General features: G+C 49.8%; 1 protein-coding gene across 3 annotated transcripts in view; it reads right to left on the bottom strand.

The window, feature by feature from the left end:
* Nucleotides 1-1,506: 1,506 nt before the first annotated feature.
* The window catches only part of LOC133359534 (uncharacterized), a 159,405-nt gene continuing 142,108 nt past the window's right edge, over nt 1,507-18,803 (bottom strand). The window contains exons 11-14 of one of the 3 annotated variants that reach the window (XM_061577960.1): nt 7,225-7,539; nt 5,487-5,798; nt 3,030-3,256; nt 1,507-2,867 (exon numbers count right to left, since the gene is read on the bottom strand). In XM_061577960.1, coding sequence (XP_061433944.1) covers nt 2,679-2,867; nt 3,030-3,256; nt 5,487-5,798; nt 7,225-7,539 — 1,043 coding nt within the window. In that variant the 3' untranslated portion in view covers nt 1,507-2,678. The remainder of the gene's footprint in view (nt 2,868-3,029; nt 3,257-5,486; nt 5,799-7,224; nt 7,540-18,803) is intronic. The other 2 variants (XM_061577961.1, XM_061577962.1) reach the window with 2 other exon arrangements.

The following is an 18,803-nucleotide window of genomic DNA, read 5'->3' as shown; positions in this document are numbered from 1 at the left end:
TCACGTAGGTAAAAAAATTAAATTAATAAAAGTAAAATAAAAATCAAATAAAAATCACGACGTTTCGGAGGCAACACAAGCTTCCGTCTTCAGGTGGAACCGTCATAGCACGCTTGCTGTATCAAGTAAATGAGAAATTCCAAGAAGAGAATCTGTTAATTGTTTAAATTTAATTTACGAATTGATCTTTAATTCATAAAACCGTTCATAATAAACTTTTTTGGGTTTAGATCGCGTTATTTATAAATGTGTCGTAACCCTCCACCACCCGACACGGCCAATCAGCAAAAAAGTGTCACGTTGACAAAGACAAATAGGTCACTGCTTTAGCCCACCAGTGTGTTGAAGCGTGAAACCACAACATTTACAATTTTTGAGAACGACGTTTCGCTGGTAATGGCATCCAGCATCATCGGCAATTCGCCAGAATGGCGAGGCAGAGCCTCACCATTCTTAACTTTACGTTAACCTCACACAAAATCGCTGCTGATAATTATTCTGAGTGCTTAATTATCGTTACGATCACATTCATACCAATGTAATAAAGAATTTTAATCCATTATAATTATTCATGAACAACACCCATATTTGTTACTGTGCATATATGCGCCCACGTGATGGGGCGCGGCAATTTTTGTCCAATCGGAGCGCTGCTGCTGCCGCTCGTTAAGCCGTTTTCCTCACCCAATCAGCGACGTGCGCCGTCTGTGTGTGTGAGGCGTGTAATTGTGAACAATGCAGCCACATCAGACATTAGAATAGGGACTCATCTACTTAGGAACGAGTTAGGTTCCAGAGCTGCCTGTTAGTAAGTCGATTTGTTCTTAAGTCCCAACTTCAATCCTGTCGATCCCAAACGTGTTGTTACGGAGTGCCCACTAAACACGGGGAATGGCTTTAAACGTTGTATAATATCCTGCAGATGTACATGCCACTGGTTCTTCATGCTCTGCAGATGTAAATGCCACTGTTTCTTCACGTTCTGCAGATGTAGATGCCACTGGTTCTTCACGTTCTGTAGATGTAGATGCCACTGGTTCTTCACGTTCTGCAGATGTAGATGCCACTGGATCTTCACATTCTGCAGATGCCACTTATTCTTCGTGTTCTGCAGATGTAGATGCCACTGGTTTTTCACATTCTGCAGATGTAGATGCCACTGGTTCTTCACGTTCTGTAGATGTAGATGCCACTGGTTCGTCGCATTATGCAGATGTAGATGCCACTGGTTTTTCACATTCTGCAGATGTAGATGCCACTGGTTCTTCACGTTCTGTAGATGTAGATGCCATTGGATCTTCACATTCTGCAGATGCCATTGGTTCTTCGTGTTCTGCAGATGTAGATGCCACCACCGCCATCTTTTGCACGGCGGTTGAACTTACGAGCCTCGGTACGAACAGGAAACCGGATATATGGACAGTTTGTATCTCTGAAAGTTCATAAGTAGAATGTTCATAAGTAGAGGAGTCTTTGTCCATATGTAATAAAGGTCGTTGAGGCGACTTCTGGAATCCGTCTTTTATTCAACTTGTATTACAGCTTTCCTTCACGCTGCTGACAGGCAGCGTGAGAGGGACAGATAGACAGAGAGAGACACACCGCCACGTGGCAACCCGGAGCCCCGCTCCCGCGTGGCCCCCTTCCTCTGTTCGTTCCCGTCCTGACCACGTGTCGTTCGTCTCCACCCCTATTTAATACCCGGGTCACGTGGTACGTTTCCACCAATCCTGGTTAGCCTCCATGGAACATTCCAGGCTCCCTCGTAAGCTCCCGGGACCACGCCCCTGACTCATCTCCCCATTGGCTGTGGCCAAAGCCAGCAGAACCAATCCTTACAGCTGTCACCTTTCCATTACGTCAGGGCCACGCCCCTAGGCTTCCCCCCCATTGGCTATAGACCAGGACTGGCAGAGCCAATCATCATGACGAGTTGTGATACGTCAATGACCCGGATATAACCTCACATTACACATATAATCAGCATAATCATCGTTTCATTGTGGATCAAAGACTTAGTCCCTACAAGGCGCGCGTGTGTCTGTTGGCGAAGTTAGGATATTGTCTTGGCTTTTTTTCCTTTAGCAATTGAGAGGTAGGTGTTCAAGGGTTTGCTGGCCTCTTGAAACCCCCAGGGACACTTGAGCAGTGTGTTGGGAGGTGTAACACTCTGCATGATGGTGTATATATTGTGATAAAATGTTATTAATACAACTTGCCCTAACATCCACCACCTCTTACCATCAGAATTCCTATAAAAGTTCCCATGCAAATGTACGTACTCATCAATCCGTACTGGATGATCATAAAAGCATCAATGGGCAAATCTCAGGATCACGTGATTAAACCTAAATTATAGGCAACACCTCAAAGTGTCAATATTCGCACAGAATGCGTTCACATCAAATGCGTATCAAATATCTAGGAAACGTCCACGATCGGATAAAACAATTACTTTATTAAAATGAAACAAATAGTGAGTTAGTGTCAAGTTCATGTTTCTCCTTTTTCTTCTTTCTGTATAGACCCATAGAGACCCACAGAGACCCATAGGGACACAGAGCTGCTATCATTACGTGGCTTACATCCAGTTAAACAAACAACAACAACAACAAAACATTATTTTTTGTTATTTTAAAAGTTGGAGCCCGCTGTTTGATGTCTGCGTCTTGCAGACATCAAACAGCGGGCTCGATGATCAAGAGTACATTCTCAAAGATCTTGGGCATCCGCGGATAGTTTGTCTTCAAATTCCAGAGGGCCATCCAGAATTCTCTGGCCACACGGTCACCCTTATGGAGCAGCATCGTTATCAGTTGAGATGCAGCTTCAGAGCCACTTTTATTTGTTTGAGTGGTCGAGACAGCCTGTGAATAAACATATAAAAAAAAACGATAAAAACGTAAACATTAGATATTTTTTGGGATTATCCACGACTTTTGAATTATTCCCGCAACTAATGCGCGGATAATCGAGTCTTACTGTTTTAACAACAAGAGATATATAATAAACATCTTTGATGGGCTCACATTCATCTCGGCAATTGTGAAGATCTCCTTCTCAAACAGCTTCGTCAACACCGGCCTCACATCTCCCTCGATAGCCTCGACCAGCGCCATCATATTTTTCTTTATGCCATCGAGCAGTTGCTCGTCCGAGCAAGCGGTCAGTCTCCTGAAGGCCTCCTCATTCGCCGCCACCTCGCCAGCAGGAGTGGTGCTGTAGTGAACGTTCGCGTCACGTCCCGGAGCTTTTTCTGTTTCAAGAGAGAGAGACAAAAAGACTATAACAAAAACAAAAGTTTGGGAAGCATCAGCCGGATGCATTTAGGTTATTTTTTGCAAAATAACGTTTTGTGGTTTTTGCAACTACATTGAAAACGACAACCGACATTCTCCACTTAGTGGCGGTGACGTCAGCACGCCGTTTGTGCCAGGCTAAGTGCACTTTAAGGCCACGTGAAGTGTCGAGAGTGCAGAGTTTCCCATACCTGGGCAGTGTGCTCATGACCGGCACTGGTTTGACAGCAGAGGACTCACTCCGAATCAGTCGAGCAGCATTATCTTGTCATCGGCTGCGTAACGCTGTGTGGAAACTACCTGGTCTGTCACTCCACACGAAGCTTCGAGTTTTCTATGCTTGTGTAACGACAAATGGGTCGTTCTATGGCACCATTGGGTGTACTACATCTAGGGGATCACTAGAGGGCAGGTTCCGGATGTCAAGGAGGTCGGGTAAGGACATGACAGTCTGTGTATACTCGCGAGAGCACGTGATTGGACGAGGGGGCACGGGTACCCCCAGAAGGGGGTGAGAGGGCCACGTGGTGTGGACCCGGAGCCTCCGCAAAGGATCTAGAAGGGAGCGTGACCAGGGGCAGAGCCCGGTCAAGCCACAGCGGATAAAAGCCCAGTCCCGAGAGGGAGCGGGGCTGTTCGACCTGGGAATGAAGCCACCTTCTTCGATCCTCGCTCTTCGGTCTCCACACACGACGGCCAGACGGCGTGTTGGATGTTCTGGTTCAACCATATAGTGGTTAGGAGCGGTTGATAACCATCTTACGTAGTAGGCCTCGGCAAGTCAAGGTAAAAGTTAAAAACAACGAGCCTACCTTTACCCTACCTTTTACCTTACCACAATACAAATTACCCGATTACAGGGTAATTACTGGGGAACTACTACACATGAACAAGGTTTATAACGGTAAATGCTAGGTAGAGCGCTTTATTCATATAGAATACTCTCGATTATTCCAATTTTACACGCTTTTGTTTAACTCTCTCTGTTGTTGTTGTCGTTGTATCCTCAAATCGTGTAACTCAATTTTAACTCACTTCCCAATGTGATATCGACTGCAAACTTGGTATACTTATGTCATACTGATGACAATACTATATTCTATCATAAAAAAATATATATTTTCAAACATTATTTTTTAAATGTTATGTTTCGGCTTGGGTCTAATTGTCCACGCTCAACTGACGTTGGCTGTAATTGGCCACGGTCCCTTACGTTGTGGCAAGCTTCGGGGCCACTTCCTGGAATCGTGGAGTTCTGCCATTACGAGTACATTTAATAAAAGCGTGTTTTTAAAAAAGTTTTTTTTTTATATTACTTGTTAAATGGAGGCCACGGACTGCACCACGGAGCTTCTAGCGGTAAACAAGGCACCGTATTTACCGGGTAATACTTCGTGCTACCTTTACCCTACCCTTTACCTTACCCCTTGGCATGTCGACATCTTTACCCTTTTACCCGGTAAAAAGGGTAAATTACCTTACCTTGCCGAGGCCTAGATATAAGCCCAGTCCCGTGAGGGAGCGGGGCTGCTTGACCCGGGAATGAAGCCGCCTTCTTCTTCAGTTTCCAAGACAATGCCATACAATATTATTATCAGAGCATGTTTGATGTGTGTGTGGGATAATGCAGTCAAAAGTCTGCATTACATCTTAACACCACTTCCTGTTTAAAATTATTGCCAGACAAAGTTGTGTGTATAAATCACACCTATCCTTAAACTTTCATCCATTATTTTTTTGTATTTGTCAAGCTTAAAAACAAACTACACAAAAACAACATGGCTTTTCGATACCAGGACGGGAGTCGTTCGTGTGATGAATTATATTTTTTTCACTCACCAGGGCGATGTTTCACGCCCGTGTACGTCTTAACAAGGATGACCCCCGAGTTTTGGTTCCACGACTGTGGCAGCGCTGTCTGCCATCTCTGGTGTAGAGGCCAATAAGTTCCGAACACTACAACGCGTGTTATTATTCCAAAATTATCAAAGCAGTTTTTGCTTACATTGTCATTGTACTGTCCGTCTTTTGGCTTCATTATCTGGTCTAACATGGGTGCAGAGACACGGCCATGAACAAGGCTGTCTCTGGTGTAGGCCAATGAGTTCCAAACACAACAAAGCCGTAACATCAGTAGTATTTATTCATATCATAGCAGCAGCCGTGTATCGTTTTGCATTGCTTTACCAAAAGCGTGATGTGTGGTTAACACACAGGCTGAGATCCACTCCTTCAGCTGGGGGTAGTGGTCCTGTAGGCTTTCGAGAGCCCTCCAGAGCTTGAGGAACTCGTCCCTGTCAATGAACTCGTCGATCAAAAAGTTGGCGCGCTCCTCTTTCACCGTGATGTCGCGGGCCCTCTTGTATATGTCGCGAGAGATCAAATCCCTGCTGTCCAAGTAGTCGAGCAGGTACGTGGGGTCCCTGCCAATCCACGTCTTCAGTTCCGGCCTCTTCCCTTTGATCAGCTTGGCAGCCTTCGACTCATCCATGTCTCGAACTGGTGAGTAGTGGAGGAGATGCGATGTCACAGTAAATGCCGGTGTTCATCTCTTTCTCTCCTCTCTCTGTGTGCGTGTGTGTATATAGTGGGGGAGTCCGGCAAACTCCAATCCCTTACCTCTGTGGTGGTGTTGGACAGTAACACTGTGGTGGAAGTGAGCAGTGCCATGGAGGGAAGGACAATTCATATCGGCTATACCCCTCATGGCGCTTGTAGCCACCACAGCGGCCAAATGGGTGCTCTGGATGGGTGCGTGGGTCTGGTAACCCCTCCACCTTCAATTTAACTACCCCTTAACTACTAGGTAAAACACTGGGAAAAACAACATGTGCATTGTCGTTCTCTTCTAGCACCATGTTCACCTTTAGCATGTGACCTGTTGTTCTCTTTTAGCCCCGCCGCCCCCCCCAATACGTTCCATTCATTGGCTACCACACTCAGATAAGCTCCTCCCCCCCTCCTCCCCCCCCCCCTTAACTTGTATGTATGAACTTGTATCTTGAATTTGTTTTTGCCTCACTTGATACAGCAAATCTGGCTGTGACGGTCCCACCTAATGACGGTGACTTGTGTTGCCTCCGAAATGTCGTGATTTATTATTTTATTTTATTTCTATTATTACTTTTATTAATTTAATTTTAATTTTTTTTACTTACGTGACTTTACCGAAAGTACCTAAGAGTAAAAAAACATAACTCTGATAATGTATGCACTGTCCTTGATATTGATTGGTCCACACCCGAGACAGCTTTCCTTAGAGCCTAGTCTCACATGGTGTTGGACCAGATGACGCCAAAAGGTGCACAACTCAAAGACAATGCACCATCAGAGTATGAGAGCTCGGGGTAAGCATTTACACCATTGGAACCTCATTTGCCAATAAAAATATATGATAATTGTTTTTTTACCCTTTTATCTGGCAACAAAACTGACACCTTTTTTACAAGGAGTCATGTTTGCATTGACCACAATACCTGCAGTCGGAATGCAAACAAAAAAACACTAGGCTCTAAGGAAAGCTGTCTCGGGTGTGGACCAATCAATTTCAAGGACAATGCATACATTATCAGAGTTATGTTTTTGTTTGCATTCCGACTGCAGGTATTGTGGTCAATGCAAACATGACTCCTAGTAAAAAAAAGGTGTCAGTTTTGTTGCCAGATAAAAGGGTAAAAAACCAATTATCATATTTTGCTACTGGCAAATGAGGTTCCAATGGAATATGAAAGCAGTGTTTGCTTACATTGTTATTGTACTGTCCGTCTTTTGGCTTCATTATCTGCTCTAACACGAGTGCAGAGACAAGGCCATGGACAAGGCTGTCTCTGGTGTAGGCCAATGAGTTCCAAACACAACAAAGCCATAGCATGAGTATTTTTTTCATATCAAAGCAGCTGCAGCATTTCGTTTTGCATTGATTTACCACAAGTGTGAGGCATGGTCGATGCACAGGCTGAGATCCACTCCTCCAGCTGGGGGTAGTGGTCCTGCAGGCTTTCGAGAGCCCTCCAGAGCTTGAGGCACTCATCCCTGTCGATGAACTGGTCAATCAAAAAGTTGGCACGCTCCACTTTCACCGTGATGTCGCGGGCCCCGTGGTATATGTCACGAGAGATCAAATCCATGCGGTTTAAGTAGTCGAGCAGGTACGTGGGGTCCCTGCCAATCCACTTCTTCAGTTCCGGCCTCTTCCTTTTGATCAGCTTGGCAGCCTTCAGCTCGTCCATGTCTCGAACAACTGGTTAGTAATGGAGGAGACGCCACGTCACAGTAAATACTGGTGTGCTGCTCTGTCTCTCCTATCTCTGTGTACATGTGTATGTATAGTGGGGTAGTCCGGCAAAAGCAATCCCTTACCTCCGTGGTGGTGCTAGACGGTAACATTTTGGTGGATGTGAGCAATGCCATGGAGGGAAGGCCAATTTCTATCATAGCGCTTGTAGCCACGACAGCGGCCAAATGGGTGCTCTGGATCGGTTCGAGGGGCTGGTAACCCCTCTACCTTCAATTCAACTACCACTAAACTAGTTAAAAAATATCGAATTGATCTTTTGCTGGAGACCCTGGGGGACAGGTACAGTGAGGGAAAAAAGTATTTGATCCCCTGCTGATTTTGTACGTTTGCCCACTGTCATAGAAATGATCAGTCTATCATTTTAATGGTAGGTTTATTTGAACAGTGAGAGACAGAATAACAACAACAAAATCCAGAAAAACGCATGTCAAAAATGTTATAAATTGATTTGCATTTAAATGAGGGTAATAAGTATTTGACCCCTCTGCAAAGCATGACTTAGTACTTGGGGCAAAACCCTTGTTGGCAATCACAGAGGTCAGACGTTTCTTGTAGTTGGCCACCAGGTTTGCACACATCTCAAAAGGGATTTTGTCCCACTCCTCTTTGCAGATCTTCTCCAAGTCATTAAGGTTTCAAGGCTGACGTTTGGCAACTCGAACCTTCAGCACCCTCCACAGATTTTCTATGGGATTAAGGTCTGGAGACTGGCTAGGCCACTCCAGGACCTTAATGTGCTTCTTCTTGAGCCACTCCTTTGTTGCCTTGGCCGTGTGTTTTAGGTCATTGTCATGCTGGAATACCCATCCACGAACCATTTTCAATGCCCTGGCTGAGGGAAGGAGGTTCTCACCCAAGATTTGATGGTACATGGCCCCGTCCATCGTCCCTTTGATGATGCGGTGAAGTTGTCCTGTCCCCTTAGCAGAAAAACACCCCCAAAGCATAATGTTTCCACCTCCATGTTTGACGGTGGATTTGGTGTTCTTGGGGTCATAGGCAGCATTCCTCCTCCTCCAAACACGGCGAGCTGAGTTGATGCCAAAGAGCTCCATTTTGGTCTCATCTGACCACAACACTTTCACCCAGTTGTCCTCTGAATCATTCAGATGTTCATTGGCAAACTTCAGACAGGCATGTATATGTGCTTTCTTGAGCAGGGGGACCTTGCGGGCGCTGCAGGATTTCAGTCCTTCACGGCGTAGTGTGTTACCAACTGTTTTCTTGGTGACTATGGTCCCAGCTGCCTTGAGATCATTGACAAGATCCTCCCATGTAGTTCTGGGCTGATTCCTAACCATTCTCATGATCATTGCAACTCCACGAGGTGAGATCTTGCATGGAGCCCCAGGCCGAGGGAGATTGACAGTTCTTTTGTGTTTCTTCCATTTGTGAATAATCGCACCAACTGTTGTCACCTTCTCACCAAGCTGCTTGGCGATGGTCTTGTAGCCCATTCCAGCCTTGTGTAGGCCTACAATCTTGTCCCTGACATCCTTGGAGAGCTCTTTGGTCTTGGCCATGGTAGAGAGTTTGGAATCTGATTGATTGATTGCTTCTGTGAACAGGTGTCTTTTATACAGGTAACAAGCTGAGATTAGGAGAACTCCCTTAAAGAGTGTGCTCCTAATCTCAGCTCGTTACCTGTGTAGGGCTGTTACAGAGGGTCTGTTGTGTAGGGCTGTTTGCATAGGGGCTAACGGAAAACAGATACAGTGGGCGGGGTCTCCGTGAGCACACGGGGTGGTGCCCGCAACGACGTCCGTACTGGACGGCGTGAGGGGGGTTTCGATCCTCTAGGGGGGTATAAAAAGGGTTGAGCCAGAGAGCTCGGGGCTCAGTCTTAGAGTAGTTAAGGGAAGAGAGAAGACCGGCCAGATAGGCCCTGGACTCCCCCTGGGACGCCGCCCTTGTAAGGGCAGTGCAGGCTGGAGCCAGTGGCGTGGTCCCGGAACCAGAGTCAGACCTCTGGGATTCCGGGTACCGTAGCCCGACTAACCAGTGTCGGGCCAGACAGCCTCCCCTAGCCCGTTAGCGGAGGACTCGGCTAGGAAGGCTAGCTAGGGGTGAATTCCCAGTTGTACGGGTGAGGGGGCCGATACATCCCTCCAGTACTGTAAAGACATTGTGTAAATAAATACGTGTGCCTTACTCCGTTGTCCACGCGTCTTCAAGAACACTTCATCTGGCGTCAGAAGAACCAAGAACATGGACACGCGCCGATCAGCTCGAGCCAGGGAACAGCAGACGGAAGACGCCGCCGAAATTGTCGAGCCCGAGATGGCTCAACAAGACGACGTGCAGCCGGGGCCGGACGCGTGCTTACCGGAGCGTCGCCATGAAGAGGAGCAGCGGGGAGACAACCTGAGGCTGGCTCACGAGAGGCTGGCGGAACTGCTCTACGCCGCTGCCGCTACGCTGGAGAACATCACACGGCTGGGGGCTGGTGGTCCACCGCGGGGCGAGGGGAACCGGTGTATGGAGCGCCTTCCCGCCATTTCTGAAGATTCAAATTTTGAATTTCCCGCCATCGACGCAGCGACCGCTAGGGGCGTGGCCAACCTCAACCTGGGGTCCGACATCGGCCGCGCTGGGGCTGCCGCATCAACGACGGAGGAGGGCGCGTCATCAAAGCTGCGACAGGCGATGCCATCTGCCATTCGCGCCGAGACGCAGCCGAGTCGGGGAGGCAGCAGCCCACGGGACTCCACGGCAACCGCTGCACTACACCAAAGGCTGCCCCCGCTTAAGGAATTCGTGGGCGCAGAGGGCGACTGGAGCGGCTTCCGAAGACGCTTCCTCGCCCACCAAGAAATGGCTAAATGGACAGACGAAGAAGCTCTCAGCGCCCTGCCGGCGCTCCTGGACGGCGACGCGCTTGCCGCCCTAACATCGGCACCAAAGGAAAGGCGCTCTACGTTACCGATGGCGCTGCAGCTGCTGGGAGGGAGTCTACGGACCATCGGCGGAATGCAGACAGGAGTTCTACGACCGCAAGCGGGGAGAAAAGGAGTCGCCCCTAGCGTACCGAACGAGCCTCCTGGCGATGGCCAAGTCGGCCTTCCCCCGTATGGATGACGACGGCATCGACGCTATGGTAACGGAGAAGATACTCCTCCTGGCCGACGATCTTGACATCACTGTCGTCGCACAGGAGGACGCGGAAATGACATCGCTCCAGGCGGCGCGGCTCCTCCACGCAAACCTCCTGTCGCTTCGGCGCAAAGCCAGCAGGGCATCGGCGGGGCGTGCGGTGGCTGCAGCCACCCTTCCGACGGAGGAACTCTACGCCGTCGACCACCGACGGCAACAGGCGACGAGTGCACGGCCGGGCCAGGACGGGTCGGGCCGTTCCGACCATTCGTCACCTCCGACGTCGCTCCCGCGGTGTTTTAACTGCGGCGTCCGGGGCCACGTCGCCTCGGGGTGCCGCTCTCCTCGTCAGCGCGGGACGACACCTCACCGGGACGACGGGCCTCATCCCAAGCTCCACCATCAAAAACCGGCGAGTCGCGGCACCCCACACGTTTGGCCCACACACACACCCGTCACGCACTCAAACACCGCGACGAGAGGGGGGCCGGTATCACGCACCATCGCACCATCACGCACCACTCCGGGTACCCATATCGAACCCGGCCAGTGGTCCGTGCTGGCCGATCGTGTGGTTGCCGCATCGTCGGGGTCGTCGGCCGTTGTAGGATATATCGACGGGGTGGAAGTGCGCATCCTGGTCGATACGGGGGCATCGGCGACTATTATTTCGGAATTAATTTATAACATTCTCCCTGTCCGGAGTCGTCCCTTGATGCCAGTTAACATACCATTCTATGCGGCTAACGGGGGCTCACTTGGCATCATCGGACAAATTCGTGCCCAAATTTGTATCGGGGAAATAAAATTGTCTGGGCCGATTTTTGTTTCTTCCTCGCTGGCGGTTCCGTGCCTGCTGGGGACGGACTTCCTGGCCAAGATGCCGATTGTAATTTTGATCGACCAGGGGTGCATAGAGCTTCCATCGGGCAGACGCATGGCGTTTCTGCCATCACCGGTTGCGACTCGGACGGCGTTCGCGACGGTGCCGGCGTTCGTGGAGAGAACGGTACGCGTTCCTCCGGGAACGCAAATGTTGGTACCCTTGAAACTTCGGCGGCCCCTCGTTAAGGGTGCTGGGGCACAAGGGGTACTGTTGGGACCGTCTAGGGCCGGGGTTAGTGGACCTGACTTACTACCGGCCCAGACCATAGTGAGAGGGGATGGTGAACCCTTCATCGCGGTCCTAAATGTGGGCTCGCGGACGGTGGTGCTCCCACAGGGGACCGTGCTTGCTCACGCAACGCCGGTGCCGTGTGAGGAGCCCGCCGTAAATTCCGTCAACACTGTCCCTGCGTCGCGACCGCGTTCGGACAGCGATGAAGGGTGGCTCGAGGCGCTTTGTGCGGGATCGACGGACCTGTCCGATTCAGAGCGTCAACAACTTAAAACGCTACTGCGAGAATTTTCCGACGTTTTTAGTCGAAATAAATATGATTTGGGTTGCACTCACTTGCTGCGTCACCATATTGACACGGGTGACAGCACGCCAATTCGCCAAAATCCGTTTCGGTTGAGTCCCGCCGAAAAGGACCATGTCAAATCGGCTGTTGATGACATGTTAGCCGCGGACATCATTTCTCCTTCCACCAGCCCTTGGGGAGCGCCGATCGTCCTGGTTAAAAAGCAGGACGGTTCGTTGCGGTTTTGCGTTGACTTCCGGCGTCTTAATAAAATTTCGGTTGCCGACGCATACCCGCTCCCTCGGATGGATGAATCGCTTGACGCCTTGGCGGGAGCGCGATTCTTTTCCACACTCGATTTACTTTCGGGATTCTGGCAGCTTCCTCTGGATGATGAGTCAAAGCCTAAAACTGCTTTTCGTACACCGCACGGCTTGTTTCAATTCAACAGGTTGCCGATGGGCTTACACTCAGCCCCGGCAACTTTCCAGCGTTTAATGGAATTGGTTTTGGCTGGACTGCAATGGGAGTCGTGCCTCATTTATTTGGATGACGTTATCGTCTTTGGTAAAACTTTTGATGAGCATCTCCAGAGGTTGCGGGCGGTTTTCCTAAAGATGCGGGCTGCTAATTTGAAATTTAAGCCCCAAAAATGCCATTTGTTGCGTGATTCGGTGCGTTATTTGGGGCACATCGTGGGACGCTCAGGTATTGCTACCGATCCCGCCAAAACGCAGTGTGTCAGCTCCTGGCCGACTCCCACCTCGGTGGGAGAGGTCAGGAGTTTCATTGGGTTCGCGTCGTATTATCGACGGTTTGTTGCTGATTTTGCAACAATTGCTAAACCCCTGCACGCTCTAACATCTAAAGGGGTTCGTTTCCACTGGGGTCAAGAGGAGGAGGCTGCGTTCCGCTCCCTTCGGGACGCCCTGGTGAAAGCCCCTCCCTTGATCTACCCTGACTTTTCGAAACCCTTTTTGCTCGACACCGATGCGAGCAACACGGGTATTGGGGGTGTGCTTTCCCAGGTGGTTGATGGCGTTGAACGGGTGGTCGCGTACGGTAGTCGGGTGTTGTCTCCTGCGGAGCAGAGATATTGTGTTACCCGTAGAGAACTGTTGGCAATTGTTTATTTCATCCAACAGTACCGCCCATATCTGTACGGTCGGCATTTCACCGTCCGCACAGATCATGCGGCACTACAGTATGCCCTGCGGGTTCAACAACCATCGGGACAGTTGTCTCGATGGTTGGAGGTTCTCCAGGATTTTGATTTTGAGACCACTTACCGTAAGGGCGTTCGCCATACCAACGCGGACGCTCTGTCACGCATGCCAACCACCTCGGAATGTGCATGCCTCCTGGGGTCGGGACGTTGCAGACCTTCAGGGGACGCATCGGTCCCGATCCTGGCAGCCACCGACGACGACGAGCCACTGCCTGATAATTCGATCGAACAACAGGGAAGGGATTCCCTGTTGGGGTTGCCCGTCACTGAGTGGGGGCGCCTCCAAATGGAGGATACCTCCCTCCTCGGGTGGCGTCGTCGCGTCGGGGGTGCTGGCCGGGTGAAAGGTGATTCGGGTGCATGGGAAATGGTACAGGGTCTGCTCATGCATTGGGACGCAAAATCACAGCGACATCGGCTGGTCGTCCCTTCGGAGTTGCGAGGCAAAGTGGTGTGGGCCGCGCATGAGCGCCTGTTACATCTGGGGACTCTAAAGACCCTTGCACTGATACAACTAGATTTTTTTTGGCCTGGTATGACAAAGGATGTGGGGGATCTTTTGAGTTCATGCCCGCGGTGTGCGCAACGGAAACCGCCGGCGCGGGAGTCTAACCCGCCTTTACAATCAATCAAGGTGTCCAGAATAAATGAGCTTGTCGCACTGGACATCTTGGGGCCATTTCCCGCCACCCCCAGGGGCAATAGGTATTTGCTGACAGGAGTCGAGTATTTTACGCGCTGGCCCATGGCCTGGCCCCTTGCCAACCAGTCGGCAGCAGCCATCGTGGACGCCTTTGTTCAGGGATACGTCCTGGACAAAGGTGCTCCGGAACGGCTGCTGACCGACCAGGGTAAAAATTTTTCCAGCAAATTACTTAAACAAGTCTGTGACCTCTTAGGCACAAATAAAATTCGGACCTCCCCGTATCACCCACAGACCGACGGAATGGTCGAGCGCCTGCATCGCACCATTTCGTCAATGATGGCACAGCAGGTCTCAGATTCTCAAACTGATTGGGACCTGCATATTCAGGGGGTCTTGGCGGCATACCGGATGGCACCCCATGCAGCTACGGGGTTTTCCCCCTTTTACCTTATGTACGGTCGCGAACCCGACCCGCCTGTTCGCGCCCAGCTGCAGATCCCCGACCCGCAAGGAAAAACTAAATTGGCTGACCACGTCAAATTTAATCTGGCTAAATTAACAGAGGCGCGGGATGCTGCGAGGTTGAACTCGGACCTCCGTCAAAAGGCGAACGAGCGCCTCAGGTTGGGTCGGGCGCATGTCATACAGTGGAAACCGGGGGACAGGGCATGGTTGCACTGTCCCCAAGTACCCCGGGCTACCTCCCCTAAGCTGGCGCGGCCGTGGCGGGGCCCTGTGGAAGTGGTCGAGGTCTTGCGACCACAGTGCGTGCGCATTCGTTGGGGGAAGCGGCGATGGTTCGTGCACCCCTCTCGGTTGAAACCTTTCGTCGCGGCACACAAACCCACTTCACACATGCGTGGCCAGACGTGTGGGGGGTCGACCGACTCACTAGGTCCGTCTCCACCGCGCTCACCTAATGCCTTGCCGGCCGTGCCACCTCCAGGTGCATCGAGACTGACGGGCTCACGCCCGACCACCCCTTCTGGGGATATCAACAGTCACGAGGCATCAGAGGAGGCCTCGCTCCCGGACGGACGATTACCACCTGACGGTCCGCCACCCGGGGTTTCCCCGTGTGAGGGGCCCGCCGCAAGGACACGCGCAAAAATGCGCAGACTGTTGTAAAACCGCAAGGACACGCGCAAAAATGCGCAGACTGTTGTGAAACCGCAAGATGTGTATATATGTTGTGTTCATTGTGTGTTGTGTGGGGGGGGGTGTGTTCCCTGCCCATTGAATTCACATACGTTGTGCTCACCTGCTGTTGTGTGTATGGTGGCTTCGCTGCAAATTGTATATAGTTTGTTCTTACGGTATCCGTATTTATTCGGGGGGGGTGCGTCGGATTGTTCCCTTTCGGGGTTGAGGGTTTTGTTGTTGTCATTGTTGTTGTTGTTGTCGTTGTTGCTGTTGTTTCCTTCATGTTAGTGTTAAAAAAAAAAAAAAAAAAAAAAAAAAACGTTTTTTTTAAGGCACACGCGGGGGTCCAGGGGTTAAATAACCTTTATTGAAAGTTGTTGCAGCCGGGACGGCTGCGAGCTGTACAGGGGGGGGTGATGTAGGGCTGTTACAGAGGGTCTGTTGTGTAGGGCTGTTTGCATAGGGGCTAACGGAAAACAGACACAGTGGGCGGGGTCTCCGTGAGCACACGGGGTGGTGCCCGCAACGACGTCCGTACTGGACGGCGTGAGGGGGGTTTCGATCCTCTAGGGGGGTATAAAAAGGGTTGAGCCAGAGAGCTCGGGGCTCAGTCTTAGAGTAGTTAAGGGAAGAGAGAAGACCGGCCAGATAGGCCCTGGACTCCCCCTGGGATGCCGCCCTTGTAAGGGCAGTGCAGGCTGGAGCCAGTGGCGTGGTCCCGGAACCAGAGTCAGACCTCTGGGATTCCGGGTACCGTAGCCCGACTAACCAGTGTCGGGCCAGACAGCCTCCCCTAGCCCGTTAGCGGAGGACTCGGCTAGGAAGGCTAGCTAGGGGTGAATTCCCAGTTGTACGGGTGAGGGGGCCGATACATCCCTCCAGTACTGTAAAGACATTGTGTAAATAAATACGTGTGCCTTACTCCGTTGTCCACGCGTCTTCAAGAACACTTCACCTGTATAAAGGACACATGGGAGCCAAGAATCTTTCTGATTGAGAGGGGGTCAAATACTTATTTCCCTTATTAAAATGCAAATCAATTTATAACATTTTTGACATGCGTTTTTCTGGATTTTTTTGTTGTTATTCTGTCTCTCACTGTTTAAATAAACCTACCATTTAAATTATAGACTGATCATTTATTTGTCAGTGGGCAAACGTACAAAATCAGCAGGGGATCAAATACTTTTTTCCCTCACTGTATCTACGACTTATCCTGGCCACAATCCACTTGGCAGAGCCTCTCGGAGTTCCTCCACAAACAACAAAAAATCACTGTCACTGGCCACGAGGAATGTTCAAACGCTGACTGTGGAGGAGAGGCTGCCACTCCTCTCTCCTTCGCCCTCCATTGTTGCTGCTGGAGGCCGACTGCCCTCCCAAATTGTCCCCCCGAAAGTAAGCATCCTCAACTGTGCAACTAGCCTGGCACTATAAATTTAAAGTTTTCGTAACTGCAGGGATTCATATTCTTGGTTCTTTCGGTAAAGTCACGTAGAAGGGAAGTAATAAAATAATAAAAAATAAAACATAATAAAATAATTCTCACGACGTTTCGGCCACAACGCAAGCAGCCGTCCTCAGGTGAAGAATGGCCGAAACGTCGTGAGAATTATTTTATTGTGTTTTATTTTTATTATTTTATTATTTTATTACTTCCCTTCTACGTGACTTTACCGAAAGAACCAAGAAGATAGCCTGGCACTGCCCAGCAGCAGCGTCCTTCGCGAGCCCTTTCCTCCACCACAAGCGAAAATCATGGCCGCTGTTAGGCATTGTGAGTGGCTGGAGGTCGGCGTGCCTAAAAATCAAACGTTGTAACCTCCTTTCCTTTTCGATTTAAAGCTTTCGTGACTGCAGGGATTCATCTTCTTGGTTCTTTCGGTAAAGTCACGTAGAAGGGAAGTAATAAAATAATAAAAATAAAAGATAATAAAACAATTCTCACGACGTTTCGGCCACAACGCAAGCAGCCGTCTTCAGGTGAAAACCAGGTCCGTCGAGGCGACAGAGTCTGAATGAAACAGCACACGAGCTTGGAGCATATATATAAGCTGGGCGCATTGACAAAGGAATTTGCATATCAAAAGGAATTTAGCATATTTATGGGAAATGCAGGAATGTGATTAGTACTGCATATGCATGTGCATTATGCAGGATTAACAGCATCAAAGGGAGCTGCAGTTACTGCTGCTGCTGCAGTTGCTGCTGCTGCAGTTTCTGCTGCTGCTGCAGTTGCTGCTGCTGCAGTTGCTGCTGCTGCTGTTACTGCTGCTGCTGCACTTGCTGCTGCTGCTGCAGTTGCTGCCTTATCCATTTTAATATAACACTATGTATTATTCTACCCACCCTAATGTGTATCACACTGCTATATGTTTACTATACAATTACGACACCATACATTACTCTGCACACTGCACCATGCCAGTGAGTGGAACGCGGTCTGAAAGTCACCGTAAACGTGAACACAATCAGTTAAGATCCGAAATGGTTTATTACGTCCTTCCAATGATTGCTAAGCCAGAATCCATCTTCTCGGTTGAAATTGTCTCTGTGTTTGTATATGTGGATCGCCTCATGAACGAATCTCTCATGATAGCCAGATGGCTTGCAGAGAACCTCTGTCTTGGAGAAGTCAATATCATGTGAGCCCACTGAGTTGTAACAGTGATCTGCCACGGCTGAGGTGTTTGTCCTACCGTGTTTTGTCCTACCAGTTTTGATGTGGTGTTTGTCCTACCAGTTTTGATGTGGTTTCCTTGTTCACCAAGGTGCCTGTGCCTGACACCATCGCAATCATTGAAGACTTGGTTCATCAAGGACTGAATGCTGGGGTACCCCCCCTGGTGAGACACTGCTTAACCAATACATACTTCACCTGGAATGGAACCTTCTACAAGCAAATTGAGGGCACCCCAATGGGCTCCCCCCTATCTCCGGTTGTAGCCAACATCTTCATGGAGAAATTTGAGATGGACGCCATCCAGACTGCCACTCTACGCCCGACCTTATGGAAGAGGTACGTAGACGACACTTTTGTCATCTGGCCACATGGCCGGCCTGCTCTAGACCAATTTCTCGACCACATCAATTCCATACACCCAGCCATCAGATTCACCATGGAAGTCGAAAATGATGGCAAGCTACCCTTTTTGGATGTCCTAATCAAAAGGAGACCTGATGGTTCAATGAGCCACTCTGTCTACAGGAAAGCCACCCACACGGATGCTTATCTAAAACCGGATTCCCACCACCATCCATCCCAGAAGAATTCCCTCATCAAGACTCTATATCATAGAGCCCAATGCATCTCCGACCATGAACACATTTCCAGTGAACTCAAACACGTACGCCAAGCTCTTAAGGCTAATGGTTACTCCGACTACACAATCCGCAAAGCCATCACTCCAACCATCAAGAAGGATCCTGTTGAGGAGCCTTTCAAGACCATCACCTTACCCTACATTGCTGGGGTCACAAAAAAGATCTCCAAAATCCTGATTAAACACAAGATCCAGGTCCGATTCAACACAGTACATAAAATCCGTGATCTGGTCCCGTCTGTAAAAGATGTGGTTCCAGACATACAGTACCCTGGCGTCTACAAACTAAGTTGCCTCTGTGGTAGCAGTTACATTGGAGAAACCAAACGACATGTCTCGGACCGCATCCGTGAACATAAGGCAGACCTGAA

The sequence above is a fragment of the Lethenteron reissneri genome, chromosome 65 (genome assembly GCF_015708825.2).
Source record: "Lethenteron reissneri isolate LAM-NWPU_2019-01 chromosome 65, ASM1570882v1, whole genome shotgun sequence".
Classification (NCBI taxonomy): domain Eukaryota; kingdom Metazoa; phylum Chordata; class Hyperoartia; order Petromyzontiformes; family Petromyzontidae; genus Lethenteron; species Lethenteron reissneri.
This window is presented reverse-complemented; position numbering and strand designations above follow the sequence as displayed.